Source organism: Symphodus melops (assembly GCF_947650265.1).
Source record: "Symphodus melops genome assembly, chromosome: 3".
Lineage (NCBI taxonomy): Eukaryota > Metazoa > Chordata > Actinopteri > Labriformes > Labridae > Symphodus > Symphodus melops.
This window is the reverse complement of record NC_136693.1, coordinates 3,712,173-3,731,143: the sequence shown is the minus strand read 5'-3', so window position 1 is coordinate 3,731,143 and position 18,971 is coordinate 3,712,173. Positions and strand designations below refer to the sequence as shown.

The 18,971-nt window shown below is 44.3% G+C and overlaps 1 protein-coding gene across 1 annotated transcript in view; it reads right to left on the bottom strand.

The window, feature by feature from the left end:
* lrp4 (low density lipoprotein receptor-related protein 4) overlaps positions 1-18,971 on the bottom strand; it is a 106,760-nt gene that overhangs the window by 54,899 nt on the left and 32,890 nt on the right. Inside the window, 1 exon segment of the mRNA XM_079340416.1 lies at positions 1,939-2,085. Coding sequence (XP_079196542.1) covers positions 1,939-2,085 — 147 coding nt within the window.

The window sequence follows — 18,971 nt, the reverse complement described above, 5'->3', positions numbered from 1 at the left end:
CCATTTTTTGTGGCTGTTTTTGGACTCACTCGCCCTTTCTTTTTTGAGTGTAGAGTACCGTCAGAGAGATGATCAAGCAAGTAAAAAATACACAAACGTCTGAACAGATCTGTTCACTTCTTTAGACACTGTCTAATCACATCGTTTTCTAATGATTTAAGTCTGTTTTATTTGGACAAAAAACCTGGAACATCTGCCAGAGTTTGTACATCACCTTTTACATTTGGCTTCAGTTGTGGAAGATATTCTCTTCTAATGAAAAGAAAAAGTCTCATTGAAAGTTGTGTTTATACTAATCAAGGGAAAGTTAAAACAAAAGAAGCTTTTAGAGAGCTCCTAATTAAAACATGGCAGATTATACAAGTGCTCCTTTACACAATTTCAACACATGTTTGAAATCAGACAAATGAGAGCTCGGCATTTCTGAGTTGATCTGACACACAGAACTCTCCGTCCAACTTTATTCGACCACCAATTAGGCAAGCATCATTTCATCTGGACCACGAAGACAAAGTAAGCCAGGCAAGACTTAAACATTTCTGAAACTCATATTAGAGAGAGTACAGCCCGACCGATTAATCAGCGAGATAATAATATCTGCTGATATTAGCTTATCCGATGACTATCAGTATCGACTCATTTGAGAGTAGATATGCGCATATATTTCTCATGTACTCATTGAAAGCGTTGTTGTGTTACACTGGCGGATCTCTTTCACGAGCAGAGTATGCTGTGTGGATTACAACAAGCAATGAAACCCAGAGTTCAGAATCTATTTTCGATTGTAAGCGATTTTGGATTTATTGCTTCATGGATTCAAAGTGAATTTATAATTGAATACATACTTCAGGATCTACTCCAGTCATCTGCGAGACTGGCTAAATATCTTTCTGCTCTATTTGGCATTTTACTGAGTTAAAGAGTGAGCCTTAGCACTTAGCAGAGGGCGAATGATTAGCCTAAAAAAATTAGATTTTTAGAAGTTGGGAATCGATTCAAAAAATAAGAATCTCTATACTTACATACATCGGGTTTTTTTTACCACCTCTAATGTGCACAGTGACTTTCCAGTTGAGTGACCATCTCATCTTCTATATCTTTTCCACAAGTGTTTAGTAACTGCATTTGAGGGATCAACTCAATAAATATGTTTATTAATATTTATCTATCTCTACGGCTCAAACATAGATAGAACAATGATATTGGCTGATTGGCAGATTTTTTTCCCTCTCCAATATCGATGATTGGTATCGTCTCAAAAATTCCTACATCAGTCAAGACTTCAGGAAGAAGCTGATCACACCGACAGCATCCATTAAGACAATGGTTAACCATCCATGAGGGTGATCATATTGACCTTGATTTCATTGAATGATAAAATTCAACACACTAAAAATCTGTTTGTAAATAGATGCTAAATGCTGTTATCCCCTCTGTATCCAGTAGAAGGTATCTGGGCTCATCTTAGGAGACATGACGATGGATCGTGCTTCTTTTCCTGCATCTTTTTTAATATATGCAAGAAGGCGTCACTGTGCCAAACACTCATCAGTTTCTCACCGTCAGCCGTGTGTTTTGTTTACATTTGGCACTGCGCACCTGTTTGGAGGCCAGGATTTGGACACGTACAAGGAAATCCAAAACCTCAAATTTTACCAGCAACAGAGAGTAAGAGATGCAAAATGACTTTGGCTTCAAAACCACCTGGGAATCAATCAGTACGTCGAATTTGGAAACAACAAAGTCCAACTCTGGAGTGATTTTATTTGATGTGTTTAGCTTACAGTGAATCTTTAGCTTTGGCTGCCACTTCCATCAGAGCTCAACATCCAGACTGGATGGATCCAAGTCCGTCCATCTCAGTGACACGTAAACAAAAAGTAAAGTAAAAGAGAGAGAGAGAGGGAGGTGACAGGGACTGATAAGGACTGAACTTACTGCATCCGTCCTCGTCACTGTGGTCCCCGCAGTCGTTGTCTCCGTCACACTGCCACTGGGCCGGGATGCACGTACACTCGCCGAACGCACTGACCGCACACGTGAAGTGGTTCTTCCCACATGAACACTCAGCGCTGCCCTGGACCCCTGCACACACACAGGAAGAGAAAGGGTTAAACATGTGTTCAATGGAAGTAAAGGAAATGGTTATATACTGTTTGAAGGGCTCATTTCCCCATCGCTTCAGTTATGCATCACTGACTTGAGGTTGAAGTGTTACTCGTTCAGGTGAACACTTTCAGGATAAAAACCTTCAGCACACAGAGGAGGTGCAGGCTGGCATGTGGAGTCAGACAAGGAGGGCTTGACTGTAACACACATGACACGACATGTGTTTTTTTTGGTCCTCTAACCATGTAGGTTCTTGCTTTCTTTTTTCCACTCTCATGATGTCATGACTGCAAATACCGAGCTACGTACGAGCAGTCAAGAGAAGCATTCGATTTCAGGGCCTCCACTGACTAATGCCGTAAAGTCTTACAAACGTCTCATGATTCAACCAGCCCAACCAAAGTGAGGATGTAAGACGCACTTTCTTCCTATTACAAGTCAGCGTACCGTCAAGATGATTTTAAGGTAAAATAGTTGAACAATGTTGCATTAAAGTGGTTGTCTTTTTGATTTATGCTTCCGTCCTGGAGTCCAGGCAGATTAAAAACTAACTTGGTTCAAGTTCTCGAAATTACTGCCCACATTTGTCAGAAGTGTGTGAGGCCTTTTAAAAGAGTTGTGCCAAGGTAAGTAAGTGACAATCGAGACCTCAGACAGCAACATCTTTTAATTACTGCAAAAAGACTTAAAGGCTTCAAGGTTGTTTTAATGAAGTGGATTAAGCTCGGACCTCAGGCAACACGAGAGACTGTGTCATGAAGATTTCTTTAGACAAAGAGATCATTTAGTGTCCCAAGATTGCTGCTTCGGTGTCAACAACGACAGTCTCAAATAACCAATGTGATGATTCAGGGAACCTTTCTTGGATTGAATCTGAAGTTTGCCACAGAAAGTTCAAGTAAGGAATCCAATCAACTTGAAAACTCGAGTCTGAAGTCTTTAGGGGGCATTTGCGAATCCACAGCAAGTGGATCAGGTCTCAATCCTGATTCTATCATCGCATTTTCACCATCTTAGCCTCATTTTAATACTGGTCAAATAACTTGCTCAAACGTGACCAACGTCCAGATCTTCAACTCTAAAACCAACACTACAATGTCTTTAAAGTCAAACGTGCCCAGGTGTCGCAGCGACTGCGGCTAAATTGTAGTTCAATGTGTAAAACATGAGACTTTACTCACATTTGTTCATGTGCTGCCTCCTTTGTTTTCATTAATCAAATACGCAGCTTTTTTTGTCACTGCCTTCTGCCATGCAGATTCTCCGTCATCGCTCCAAAGAGCTTTGTTCTATAAACTACAGTTTAATGAAGTCCATACAGCCACACATTGTGTCAGCATGTACAAACAGGACTTCACAGACCCTCTGCCCTGTGGTCATACTGCTGTGTTATTGTGTTAGTGATGAATATGGCGTCAACTGGACATGTTTGGCCCCTTCAAAGAGAGCAATAAACATGCCTGATCGTAATATGAATGACGTTCATTAAATGAGTATCGTCTGTCGGGACATGCTGGAGAAACGTGTGCTGCACAGTCAGAGGGAGGGAGGTTTAATGTTCGTCTCCCGTAGAGATCATTATTGGTAACTGGGAAAGTTTAAAAACCTGCACAACGGGATTTATTTGGTAAATTTTCCCCGAAAAGGTTATCTAAGGATAAGGGCAAAACCATGCACTTGTATCCTTTTTAGATGCCTTTTTAATCCCTTCAGTTAATCTGATACTGTGAAGTATCATTATGAGATGTCTCACAAATTTATATCAATTGTCTGATCGAAATTTAGGCAACACATTGACTAACCCTTCGTTTTCCCCTCTATATTAACGCTGATTGAAAATAAATAACATAAGGAAAAATCCACGTGATGATACTTGGTATTAATTGATGCTAACATGTTCAATAAATAGTCCCAAAGGCCACCGAGCCCCGACATTTACCGGCCAAAGTACATTTTTGGTGGACCAATGAAAAGCCTGATAACAAATGATACTCAAAGGGCAAACTAACCCATACGAACACGAGCCCTGTGAGACTGTATGAGATCATCTTTTGAGTTGCAGGTCAGTTCAAGAGCCGAAGCAACAAATTTAGCTGAAGGAAACCACATAAGGGAAATATCCAGGGGGGCCACGAAGAAGCTTCTTGGGACCATGAGCCATCAGGCCAAGGTCAAAGTCCTGTTCTTTCCTTGAGTCAAACACTTTGCTCCTCAGCACTTTCATATGACCAATTTGCCTATACTGTTAGCATATATACACAGACAAACATAGAATACTAAAATAGAAAGTGGAACACACCAAACATTTACACGGCCCTGATTTACGACTGGAGCCCATTAAAAAAAAAAAAAAAAAACAGTCACCACATCTTCAGACAAATCACAGCAAATCACATCCAGGAGAGGAAATAAATAAAGGTCTACCATTTAGTCCTCACTTTGAAGCCCATTAATGACCATCTGTGTGTGTGTGTGTCGAGGCATGTGTGTCTATTTTGCTAAAACTAGCCTGCCGCAACAAACCCAGCGTTTCTTGGAACCATGCATGAGTGTATGTGTGCTTGAGAGAGTGTGTACGTGTGTGTGTGTGTGTGCATGTGTGTGTGTGTGTGTGTGGTTCCTGGCCTCCTCACAAAGGCATCAGTCAACCCAGGAGGGCCTGGCAGAGAGCGCTCAGTAACCTTCAGATCCCTCCCACAGCACTAAATTAATGGCCTCTTTCTTTTCATTCCCCTCTCTTTCTCCTCCTTCTTCTTGTCTTTCCACCATCCCGTCTTCACACACTTCCCCTTTCGCCGCCTCCCTTCTTTTCTGCTCTTCCCCACTTTTTTTTTTTCCTCTTCCCTCCAGTGGTTTCCAGAACTAACAGGAGGGGAATAGGGATGTCGTCATCCGAGTCTTCCTGTCTTTAGAGTCGCCTTTCTAATTTCCCCGTGCTGTTTTTTTGTAGTCCCTGTAGTCACTGGAGCCCGGGGCTGTGTCGTTTACCCTCAGAGAGACAGGCAGGTACAAACTTAGGCCTGAAAATCCCTCACTAAGTCTAACTCCTCCTCGGTACAACACACAGCTTACCCTGCTGTGTTGTGAGCAATGCTGGATTTGTCATTTTAAGCATGTGTGTGTTTTCTCCAGATATTTGTGTGTGTGGGTTTGCACAGAGCTAAATTACAGTCTCTGTGCAAGTTGTGTCAACATGAAGCCACATCACAGGCCGTGCGTTTGTCAAACACGCTTTAAAAAGCAGAAGCCACTGACTCCGACCAACGCTGAAGACATTCACGGAGTTCAGTGGGAAACCATCGCACACTGTACTGCACACGAGCCTGGGCCAGAGACGGGGTCTGGCCTCATGGCATTAATGTCTGGAAAGGTGCCAGCCAGAGAACTGACAAGTGGGGGAGTGTTTGATGTTGTTCTTCATGAAGCTGATCAGACGAGCTCAATATGGACATCACTTTACCAACATTACGTCAGATTAGGCACCAAATGAACAACAAATCAAACCTGGACAGACAGTAACCCGATGTTTGCACTTCATTCTCTTGTTGCCGCATGTTCCCGTACGTCCGGGAACTCATCTGCTCATGGCTGCGATTAAATCTCAGAATCGGACCAAATGAGCTTGGACGACCATCTTCAGATGAGCAAATTAAAAAAAGGGAGAAGACGGACCACTGTGCACCGCCACTCTGCCAATGTGATGTAAAGGAACACAGTCCTCCAGCGTGCACCCCTCTCTATCAGACTCATGGATCTGTTGCCATCGCTCTTTGCCATACTTCAGTGGACTGCACTATCGTCAAATCTCCACTTTATTCGATCACCAGATTTGAACTTCACTCATGATTGTTAATAGTTTATGTGGAAAAAAAACAACAACCTCTAAAGTAATTCCCCTCATGAATGGTAACATGATCACTCTCACCAAGTCTCAAGGTCAAAGCAAAATCAAACTGAGCTTCGAGGAAGAAAACACTCTGGACACTCTGTTCCGTGTGTTTGAAGAAGGAAGAAATAAGAACCTGTTCTTCAGTCGTGAAACAGAGAACATATCACCGTACTGGCGCCAAGAAGTTTGCAAATGTGCATTGGGTTGCTAACGAACTCTCTCAGCATCACCCTGAACAACAGCAATCATTCCAAGTATTCCTGAGTGCCGAGCTTGGATTAAGGAGAGAAGATGCAGATGTTAACTGAAACAAAAAGACAAGTGTGAGTGTGCGTGTGTGTGTGTGTGTGTGCGTGTGTGCGTGTGTGTGTGTGTGTGTGTGTGTGTGTGAGAGAGAGAACAAGAACAAGAGAATAAGGTCTCCTTTACAATGAGAGCTTTAACCTACTTAAGAAGTAAAGAGACAATCATCCCCACTCACTCAGAACTAGATTGTTATGTAAGACTGCAGACAATCACACACACACAAAAGTAACCAAACACACACACACACACACACACACACACACACACACACACCATGCAGCCGCAGCTAGGCATGACGAGCCTCTGATGCATCCCACAGATAGCAGATCACATGCTGTCGGTCTTTTCGAGCATGAATTGCGAGTTTAGCGACGGCACGTCGTTTACTTTGTGTTTCTGCGGAGCAGCGCGTTCATTTTCCTCTCTGAAGAGCCGAGATCGGTAAAGAGCTGAACACAAACATCTCAGGGACAGAACTCTGCCCGAGTGGAGAATAACTCCACTCAAGTCCTCTGATTGTTATCAGGCTTCTCCTCGCTGACTCTCACAAGTCTTTCAGCAATTTGTTGTACGGTTTTGTGTTGTTAATGTGCCGAAGAACCTCATTGGCTGAAGTTTAATCAAGGGTAGGTGAGGCTCGAAATCGACATTGTTACAGCTACCATCTTGATTGAAAGCTGTCAGGAACAACAGATGGAAATGAAGTAGCAAAATCTGGTACTAAGCATTTCTTCTCTGCTGAGACGTTTTTGTCCCTGATTCAAGTATACTTGAAAAAAGAAAAAATGCAAAGTGGGAAAGGTTTATTCCATTAAGTCTAATATCTATTAAATATAATATGGTCTGCATCAAGCTCCCTTTTTTAGTGACTGAGCTTCTTTTTTTTCATGCTAAAGGAGAGCAAGGGGACATGCACTAAAGGAGAGGTCTCAGAGTTAGAGCGCATGTTGTGTGCCTGGCCCAAGGGCACCTCATTACTCCCCAGGAAGTGTACTGGCACTCCCAAGCAACCACTTCCATACTTTTGATCTGTGCCGAGACTTGAACCAACAACCCGATGGTTCCAAACCCAAGTCCCTGCTGAGCGAGCTGCCATAGGCAGTATAACTCAAACACCAGCTTTTGGCTGTTTACTAAAAACCTTCATCAGTCGACTGTTTGCTTACTTTGAAGTCACACCACTGTATGACACAAAGGGTCCATCATTGACATAAAGGAAGCTAATCCTCAGCCAATCAGAATCCCAGCCCTGCCGAAGAGCATCTATCCAAGTGTTGGCCCCACATGTGCGGTAGCTGTGGTGTTTGGTGATCTTAAAATGTAGCTAAAAAGACGTTTAATCAGCAAAACTTGAGAAGACACGAGATGCTTTCACATTACGTGCTCACACTTCTAGTTTGGTTATAGATGTGATCTGCTGAACATGGATCTTCTAGTTTTGGCATGTAAAAGTGGTGGCATAAAAAGTCACCCCATCAATCTCCAGATCAAGCCGGGCGATTAGGTGTGCTCACTAAGAAGGCTCAAACCGACGCTCAGGGCCAACAGCGAGGCAGCCAGACGATTAAACCACGACTTCACCTGCTGCTGCCAGAGGCTGCTGATGTGTGAGCAGTGAGTCAGAAGGAACCTTGGGCAGAGAAAAAGAAAATAAAGACCACCAAAGACCTTCTGCTGTATATCCTGAAACTGTCTAAACAGGAATGGTGTGAAACAAGACAGGTGGTCCCCCCCCCCCAAAGGTACACACAGATGATGCCGCAAACCCAACCTGACACTAAGTCTAAACCTGCACCCACCTCCACACGAGAAGGCCCCCAGAAGTTTAACAGCCAAACCCAGCCGGAAGCCGCCACGTCTCAGATCTCACCAGGTGGCATTCAACCTCTTTTTTTCACCAGTTCACTATTTGCTGTTGTTCATTGGTTAAATGACGAGTGTGAGGGTATGAGGAGGGAGCAGCGAGGGCCAAAACACACAATAGTAACTGGGCCTAGTGAGCGGGAGGAGCCACACGCTTTGAACGATGTCAAAAGGCTGCCAGTTAATTAGGCGTGGACCTCCCTGGAGACTACCTGGAGGGTCGGATCTGCTTCTTTCTCCAGCGTGAGTTTAACCGAGATAAAAAAAAAAAAAGAAAAAAGATAAGCGTTTAAATTGGAGGAGAAAAAAATCTACCTGATAATGCAAGGAGTAAGACGGAAGCACGGAGGGCGGATGAGCTTTCCTGCCACCCTTCCGCTGCTGGTGTCGAGCTGTAAAAGAAGTGTCACTTCAGAGAGACAGCTGCGTCTCAGCGTGTCAGCAACTGTTCAGCCCAAACGGTCCCTAACCAGCTGCATTCAGCCGAGCCGCAGGGCGCCGAGCAGCGCCGCACAATGAGAGTGCATCCCACCTCGCCGTCAGACAACGGTCTTCCTCCTCCGTCTCCTCTCGCCATGCGAGACTGCTGACAGGATGAGATGCCTGACTGCTCACGTTTACAGGACGCCTGGTCACCTGTAATGACTGTCACTCACTGTCATAATGAACGGAATCGGAAAACGGTCCCACTGCAGGACGGAGTCCATCATGAGAGGGCGGAAATACAGATTTGGCTTTTTTTGGCCCATGATACGTAGTGTGCTTGTTTGACAAAGCTTTTTTTTTTTAATTCATCTATTTTGAAAATGCTGCCTGTTGTTAGAAACTTGGTTAAAGAAAAACTTAGACTGAAAAACAATAAATATTCTACGAAAAAAAAGCAATTTCCACGAAATTGCAGCATGCATACTGTCCAGGGAGGAGCGCTGATTAAATTTCCAGACTGGAGTGTAAATCCATTGGCCCAATTCTACTTTTTGATGGCCTATATTTAAGGCTACATGAAGTACACATAAGAAAAGGAGCCTTACAGAAAGCGGAATGGAAATTCTGATTCATTCCTACGATCCAATCATGTTGGATCAATTTGTAAGGTGTCAGGTTCCCCTGCAGACAAAGCTAATTTAAAGGTCCCATATTCTGCTTTTTCTGGTTTTCGATGCTCTTTAGTGTGTTTTGTGCATGTTTAGGCACATCTATGCACAAAAAGTCCATGGAAACGCAGCTTCTCCTACCTCCTCCTGTTAGCAGTAACAAGCCCCCCTGGTTGAAAATGTGTGTTGTGACTTCACAAGACAAAGACGTCACTGATCCAAGCCCATTGGCTCGTTGTAACTGGCACAAGCTCCCCTCGGACTGACTGTAGCATTCCCAATATGGTAAAAGGGGCGGGACATATCAGAGAACAAAGCCAAACATCTGACCAATTTACGAGAGAGCAGATCGGCCGACCAATCAGATGAGACTTGGCACACGTGGGGACCCTTTTTGTTTGTTTTTTCTCTTTGTGAGGAAGTCTGAGCGCTACAAATACTGGCAGGTAAGAGAGCCTGCATGGAGCGGCAGTACATGAATACAAAGACTTTTTTCATTAGCAATTGTGAACGTACTTTAGGAGACACATAGACTAGATATATGAACCCCAAAAAGGATCAAATATGGGACCTTTTGATTCTTTCAATTCTTGGAGTCCAATAGCAGTGGAACTAACAAACAGAAGATGAGGATGTAGAGTTCAAGCTTGTTCACTGTTGGAGGCAGAGACTCAGTGTTCTGTGTCAGAGTGACCGACTGAAGGAATCAGCGATGATTGCGGCGCTCCAGCAGCACATGGTAAATGCTCGAGTGACGGGGGAGTCATTTATTGGCAGGCATTGACTATGAATGCCAAACCATGATAGTTTTACAGAATATTAATTTCAACAGCATTAACGATGGTGTGCAGCATTTCCCAGGCTCCCTCTCCTTTTCATTATGTCCTTATTTCTCTCCAATGCAACATGCTGTAACGCTGCTGCAACACTCAAGGAACACATTCACTGGATTCCCTGCGGTTCTGATGGCTCTGGGTCACTCTGACTTGGCTTCAACATGCCTCACAGCTCATCCTCTCTGCCTGTTCCTCCTCTCCATCGGCTCATCTCCACCTACTAATTTGCTCGCCGTAGGTCAGGCCGCCCTGATGCGGCGAGCTGGTTACCACAGCAGCATATGTTGAGCCCTGCCGGGTAAAAAAAAAAAAAAAACAAGAGTGGAGGAACAACATGCATGACCAGATACACACATGTGCCACTTGAACAACCACAGGGAGGAACATTCTCATACAGTAATTGCTTTAAATATCCGGTTTGTGAGCTCAAGCATGTCAACAAAGTACCAGACAAACAAGTTCAGAGTCGGTGCCAAGTCCTCAAAGCATTGCTGAAAATCTTCGTGGACAGACCCGTCATCACGAGCTCATCCGTCTGGTTCGCTCAGTCACACAGACAGACAGACAGACACACACACACACACACACGCACACACACACACACTCACACACACTCACACACACACACACACACACACACACGCACAAACACACACACAGATTTGAAATGGGCAGCAGGGTTCTTTTAGCGCCTGCTCATCTCAGACTTTCATTAAAAGTATGCTCTTATCACGCTACAGCGCTCAATCACTTTCTTGTGATGTTTCTCAGTAGGTGTGTGTGTGTGTGTGTGTGTGTGTGTGTGTGTGTGTGTGTGTGTGTGTGTGTGTGTGTGTGTGTGTGTGTGTGTGTGTGTGTATGTATTTTGTTGGCTTGACTCTGAGGTCAAGCTAGCCTAATTATCTCCTAACCTGAACAAGGTCTCCATAGCGCACTCCAGTGTCTAACATGTATTGTGTACATGGCTTAGTGAGCCACATCAATGCCTGTTAGCGAAGTGTAAACCAAGAAGTATGTGGGAGGATACTGTCCTTTATTCCCTTGAAATGAGCCAAAACAGCATAATTACACGCTTTGTGATATATCATCGTCCTGCTGCGGAGGGTTAAAATAAAGGCCTCAGAGATCAAACAAGTGTGTGTGTGTGTGTGTGTGTGTGTGAGGGAGGGGGGATGCTGCTATGGCGCTGTATACAGTACACACACACACACACACACACACACAGTGCCATCATCAGTGGCGGGCCAGCAGTCTTTCTGAAGTCAGTTCAAAGATAACACTGTCTTGGCTGAGGATGAGTGGATGGCTGCTGGACGGGTATGTGGGGCTGGCACTGGGTGGGGGCGGGGGGCGGGGGGGCGGTGGTGTTGGTGTGGGGACTGTATTTGTGAGGGCAGAAGTGAAATTGTATTTTTCATGAGTTCTTTATGCATAAAATAAGTGTAAACAGCCGGGAGCATCGTCAGATAATCGCTCATAATCTCTCTAATCTCATTTTCTCGGTGCAAAGCCTCGACTTAGAGTCAAAGTACTTTTGCACATGTTGGAATGAAAACAGCACCGCCACTGAACAGTATGATGCTGACAAGAGTTTGTCATTTAAGGATTAAACCAATCTTACAAGTTGCATTGAATCCACACATTTTTCAGTCTGATTACGTCCAGTTTTTTTTTTTTTTTTTTTTTTGCGTTTTTGCCTTTACTGGATAGGTCTGCAGAAGAGAGGAGAGAGCGGAGGAAGACATGCAGCAAAGGGCCGAGGATGTGCAACATCCGATTCAGTCCGTTACTTTTCTTACCGGCACTACTCAATGGTCCAAGCGCCTGTGGAGAGCAAAAGGGCAGCAGAGGATATCTGTATCCCCCCTCAAAACATGCTAGCAGGACAAAATGACTTTCATTACTCTGTGCGCGTGCTTAGCACTCCTTTATTTAGCGGGCCACAAGGGGTTAAAAAGGAAGCGGGGTGAGGGTGTCGTACAGCATTTCATTTTTCTACCACTGTCAGCCCTTTGTGATGTCTCTGGCCTCCTCACTCTGTACTTATGTGGCTTTGGGACACTAATATGCGTGGGCGTGTGTGTGCACTGTATACAGTCTGTGAAAGAGGGCGGGGCTCGACACCATGATCAAAGACGGAAACATAAAAGATCCACGAGGACTGCTTCCACTCACTCAGTCGGAGTGGTTAAATGGGGGAAACGTGCGACCGCTGCTGCAGCACAAAGAGGACACACAACAAGTGGAAGATGATGATTATGATGAAGCTGTTAAACATCAAACAGGGTGGACTGTAGAGGCAGCTGAAGAGCTACAGGTCTGACTTCCACGAGGCCTTGTGGGAGGACTCCTGTGGTGGTTTTATATAGTGTGGGTGAGAAAGCATGGAGTCATAGAGGAGGGGGAGCGAAAGTCCTCTCTATTTGTTCAACAAATGCTGCGGCCACAGCGTGAAAGCCCCGACACTGAAATCAAGAGAGACAGAAAGATTGGACTGACTCAACCCGGATATTAAACATCAACCAACTTTTCCAAAAAGCAGATCAATGTGACATTGAACACCTGAGGGTTGTAGTCCAATATTTCCATATTTTAAAATGAGACAATCTCTGTTGTTTTTTTATGATCAACAAGTGTCATCATGTAAAACAAACTCCAAACCTGCCACAAGCAGAAAGAGAGAGAGAGCTTCATTCTGGACAGTGATATCTTCAAATAAAAATTAAAAAAAACCAAGAAATGATCAAATATTTGGTTCCAAGGACTTGTATTACTGTTGCCATGGTAACAAAACAGATATCAATATTGTTTGATTTTTTAGGCTTTAGTGAAGTACTATTGAGAATGTAGGCTTCTTTTAATGAAAAAAAAGAAATGTAAAAATCACGTACATGTCGCCGTGATTTGTCGTCGAGCTGTCATTGAACAGCTTCCAAAGTGATTAAAGGTTTTTGCACATTCAACATATCTCATGAAGTAGATGAGTAGAATGACAACGGACAGAGAAAAAAATCACAGCGTTCCAGTCTGAAGCTTTTTCAAGTGAAGGACAGAAACGATGTGATCTTTTCTAATAAACTGGTCATCGTCAGCAGGAGTCGTGTGCAAGATTTTTTCCTTTCCAATTGAACAGATCCCAAAAATGACTCTTCAGTGCCAAATTAGTCAATGAAATAATTCAATAATTATCTACAGAGGTCTCCTTCTCACTATTACAGACTGATTTTGGTGGGTTTAAAGAGCCGAGAGTCAAGCGGTGTCATAAAGCCAAGTGTAATTCTACTAAGGAATAAAGAATTCAGTGTTTATTCCTCAGAAACTGCACTTCAAACACTACGCGACAGATTTACACTAGAATGTGAGCCTTTGAGTGTTTCAGTGCAAATACGTATTGGCTTGAGCATGAATACGATTGAGTGTGTGTGTGTGTGTGCGTGTGTGTGTGTGTGTGTACATGTGTGACAGGCCTGTCAGTGTAAACACAGAGGAGCTCTGAGCTCTGCCTGTGAACACTGGACTTGCTGGGCAATGTGCTGAGTGAGCACTTGGTGTCCAAGCTTCGTCTAATCCACAGATTGTCTCTTTAGCCAGCTGACCTCCCCACCACCACCACCACCACCTCACACACACACACACACACAGTCTTCCCCATCCAAACTTAAATGCCTAAAAATGTGACAACAGGGGCCTCCATCAGGGATACACGAGCTGCAGATGAGAGCAGAGCCCAGAGATTACCCCTCAGAAGAAAAGATTTTGAGGGTATAATTTTCATCTGGATGAAGCTAAATCCTTGCAATCCCTAAACCAATCTTCCAATCTGTGCAGTGTGTCTGTGTGTGGTTTTACACCAATTATTCCAGACTTAGAGACATCTAATCTTGATCGTTAGAAGAAGTACAGTAAAAACCTCTGGTTGTTTCTCAAGAAAACATACAACCCTTTCACTGTTTGATACCTCGGTAAACTGAATATATTTGGGATTTAAAGTATCAGTCAGACAATAAAAACACTCCAAAGACAACCAGTTTAACTATTTTCATCCTTTCCTGACATTAACCAAATTAAAAAGAGTGTTTTTTGGAACAGGCTTTCTGCTTGCTTCACTCGAGGAGGCATGTCAACAATACTGGTCCAGTCACTTACAAAATGAAAAGCACATGTATCAAACAGTTGTCTATTTAATATCGTGAGTTAAACACGCAACATTATCTTAAAGCCAGAGCCAACATTCAGCCCTGTTTATGGTTCATTCATCCCTCCTTCAAACAGCCCTTAACAAAGCAGGGAAAAAGCTGAAGTCCTTTATCTGCACCATGGGATGCTAACCTCAAAAATGTCCAATAAAGCCAAACTAAGTGACCCGTTTCCACTGCAAACATGCATTGTTCTGTGGAGGCAAATGGAAAACATGTTCTTTGGGGTTGTAAAAGCAGTGAAGCACATGCACAGTTGAACCAACGGGATATTTAAAAAAAAAAAAATCAGAGGTAGGATAAAAAAGGCAGGGTCACTCCAACATGCAGAGGTGCACAGAAATGGATTTGGCTGTGTACTGGAGTCTGAAATGTGTGTGTGTGTGTGTGTGTGTGTGTGTGTGTGTGTGTGTGTGTGGCCGCTTTACGACTTCCAGCAGGACTTCTCTGTACTACACTCGGACTGCTGCTGGTCAGGTTTTAGGTTTTGGCACTCTGAGTGTGTGTGTGTGTGTGTGTGTGTGTGTGTGTGTGTGTGTGTGTGTGTGTGTGTGTGTGTGTGTGTGTGTGTGTGTGTGTGTGTGTGTGTGTGTGTGTGTGTGCGTGTGCGTGTGTGTGCAGCCCAGTGGAGTCTATCAGTCCGACACGAGCCGCCTGTCTCGGCCATGATTCCAGCTTGAACCCTCCCTGCAACAGACACCATCCCAGAGATCAGCACCTCTCCCTGGGGTTTATTGATCGCACGGCCGAAGGCTGAACGCTTACAGAACTACAACCCCCCTCTCCATGTCTAATGTTTATAGGAGTAGAGCTGCTTTTACTACACCTTTTTTTTTTTCTTTCTGTAAAAGTCATCATCCACAGTTTCTCGTGGTTGGAAGAGTCCAGTAAGTAGGACTGGACGAGAGAGTCTTCAGGAATGAATCCTTAAAATAAAGACACTGTAGAGTCATTATTTTGTGCTTTACTGATTGAAACAATGAGAACTAAAAATCCCGTACTGAAAATGACACACACTCGTCCCTCATGAACTACCACGCAATCACTGAAGATGATTTAAAACATGCATAACGGTGCGTTCCATTGACCTCGCAAGTCGGACAAGAAACATGGACGCCTCCAGGAGTAGCTTTGTTTTGTGACGCAACGGTAACAACACACCAACGTAACTCAGACTTTATGACTTACAAGATGAAATTCAACACACCATAAGACCCCTGAGAAATGTTACACAATATCCCACTCCTTTGTTTTTTTGTGGATATTGATACATGGGGAAAAGCTTTCTAGTGTCAAACTAACTACTGAGCTGCTTTATCCGCCATCTTGGATTTCTACAACCCTTTTTTACGTTATATATTGCCCCCCTCCCTCCACAGCCCCAACAGGGAAAACTTCAAAGTATAAGGGAAACATGAATAAGAGAGTGAGTAAGACTACAACATCTCAACTCAGGATAACAAATCACCAAGCCAATAACTCTCAGCTGTTTTTACCTCCATGTCCTCTCTGTGTTACTTTGTTCATAATGGATATGTAAGCAGTAAATAAGTGGTCTGAATAAATGTATGTGATGATTGCAAAACAATTAAAAATCAAATAAAGTCAAACTATTTTGTCTTACGTTCAAACTTTTTCTTAAAATCCTGTCAAGACAACTTAACAAGACGAGCTTGTTAAACTGCAGCAAAGGCCGAGTCCCCGGAACAGGCTTCACAGCAGCACCGGACGCCAGATGAGCATTAGCAGCTCCATTTGGTCCACGTCTGTGAATGTGGACTCACAGCGAAGGGCTAAGTGTAATAAGAGGAGATGATTCCATGCGGGCGAGCCGTAACTCACTTTATGGGCTTTGACTGGATGAGGAGAGCAGGCACTGAGGTCCAGCTCTGTAATACCCCGTCGTAAACTGACGCAGCATGAAGGGCTCCGCTCCGCAGCTCCAACCTCCTCCATGTTGGCACCAGACGCTCTATGATGTTAACATTTGGGATGCAGGGCAAAAATTGGGCTTGTAAATCTCGAGATCTCCGACTGAGAGCTTGCCAGTTTTAGTATATTGACCTCTCTGTTTTCGGCATTAGCCCGACAGTCGGCCATTAAAAAGGAGCTGCTAACTACAAGGAAGGCTGAAATGAGTTCACAGGCAGGCGTGCGCTCGCACGATTGCGAAACACACTCATCTGTTAAAATGTGCACACAATGACGAGCATTAGATGTTTTAAAGTCTTTCCAGTCTTCAGCAAAAAAATGGACAAAATAAAGCCAGAAAAATACTCAGTGTACATGCAGACTTAGATATTAATAACGCTTTTAAATAATTATAATCATCTGTGACAGACCTGTTGAGACATTTCACAGAATAAACCTTTATTCTCAAAGATGAAACCCAAACTTAAATCAGTCTCTTCCAGTTAACAAACAAAGCCCCGGTCACCAGTTCTCCAACAATCATGTCGACTATCAAGATGGGAGTTGTTATTCTTTAAGTCTTTATTCAAGGTTTTTTCACTTGCATTGAGAATGAAACTCATTGACTTCTGTTCGTTAACAGTGCGAAAGCAGCTGCACTATGAATTAGTGCTGAGTCACATCCCCGTCAACGTCGTGACAACTACACAAAGATTCTCAACCGGGAAATAATCCCGTCAAAACGAGACAGCTAACAAGAATCACTGTCACTCTCATCCTACTGTAGGCGACGTCAGAAGCCTTAACAACGACGCTCCTCGTATACGTAAAACGATTTTGATTCTGAACACTGCAGCTGAGTGAAGCCGTCTTATTCCCCAATCAAAGCTTATATTTGTGAAATACGAGAGAGTTATCCTCTTTGTGAAGGGGTGCCATAGGTCATACATTATTTATAAATCCATAAACATGTCCGAGAATTCAAACTCCTATCAGTAATTTAAAAGCTGCATTCATTTAGTGTCTTACTTGCACATCTCAAAGTTATGAAACCTCATCAGAGACACACACACCCTGGTCCCCGCAACACAACAAAACCCCCCGAAGCATTCCAGAGGAGGTGGGAGTGGAGAGGTTTGAGGGCGCTGGGGGGGTTGGAGGGATGTTAAATTGGTGACTTGGAAGGCAGAGCCTTTCCAGAAGCGAAGCGGACAACCTGTGGTTGGGGTTGAATTCTTTCCCTCTCTTGCTTCTTTTAGAAAAAGAGGAGAAAACGGCAAACACAGACCCCTCCATTCACAGTAATTTATCCCAATGTGCAGGCCTTCTTTACCGGCAGCAATAGCCCCCTTCCGGGGCTGCCCAGCAGGATGCCTGCGAGTGGCGTGTGAAACTCTCCTGTCTCCTTCAGCTCAAAAGGGAAGGATGAACAATGGCCCTCGCCAGGCGCTGGCTCTGAACAATCCTTCTCTCCGCTTCACTCTCTGCCTTACTTTCTCCGTCTCTAGAAGCAACCACGAGCTATTCCCGCAAAACCCACATTCCTTTATGTATCCAATATCATCCGTCATCAGCCATTTCCTTCAAAACTGTTTTGTCTCATCGGGTCCGTCAGTCTTACCTCAAAATCTTCGCTTTGTATCCTCTCCACCTCTCTAAGCCTGGGATCAGCTCATCTTCCTTTTTGGTAGAAATGAGGAAAAAAAAACTCTGAATAAAAGCAAAAGGGAGCACGGAGCGCCCCCACATTTTTTCGGAGTTCTCAGGACCCCGTTTGACCCTCGCCTTGCCCCAATCATGAAAACGTGCGTGACTTGTGCTTCAGCACCATCCTACCATCTTTCCGCTGTTGAAGAAGCCCTGCTGGATCTGCACTGCCTGGAGGGGCTTGGATTGAACTCAGAGACCTGATCAACAAAACAATTATTGCTCTGATTAATCGCACATTTGTCAGAGACCAAATTACAACTGAATGTGATTTCTCACACACACGGAAACCGACGGGGACAACAATGGAAAAGAGTGTGGACAGCGAAAAAACATCTTTGAGCCATTACGATAAACTTCATAGCTCGTCTCTCTTCCGGACGGCGGATGTTTGAGGGTGAGCTAGCTTAAACAGAATATGCGGCTCCTGCACGGCGACCTCGTTCTGGTTGTAGGATGAGTAACAGGCAAAGAACACGTCAGTCTGATCGATCAAGAACAAAAAAAAACACTGTTTCAGAACTCCTCTGTGGGAGTCAGGAGATGGGGGGGGGGAAGAAATGTGGATAGTTGCCCCTCAGAAGGAGCCTCAGGAACAATCTGCTCAGCCAACCCCCCCCCCCCCCACCCCCCCCACCCCCCCACCCCAACACTCAACCATTCACCAGCGGCTCCTACAGAGCTATTGAGCATTCACCAGGCACCTCCACATCCCCGACAAGCGCAACAAAAAGCATTTTAAAGCAACACTCCCCGCAGTTCCCACACTATTTCACCTGTCAAATGCTTACAAAACATTCGAGGAAGGCCAAATGCCCCTCAGGGGCGCCACAGCACACCTCTTGCCAGCCTTGGCCCCACTAAAGACGTTGTTATTCCCCTCAAAGAAAGAATACTCTATAAATCTTTTCCCACCTACTATCACAAGCGACTATTCTGAGCCTCAAGGCCCAGACGGGGACCTTCCACCTTGACAAGCATCGCCCAAAGTAGAGCAAGAAACCCGAAGAAAGCATTTCCTCACGGAGCCAGACTCCCGGAGCGAGAGGATGAGTCATCT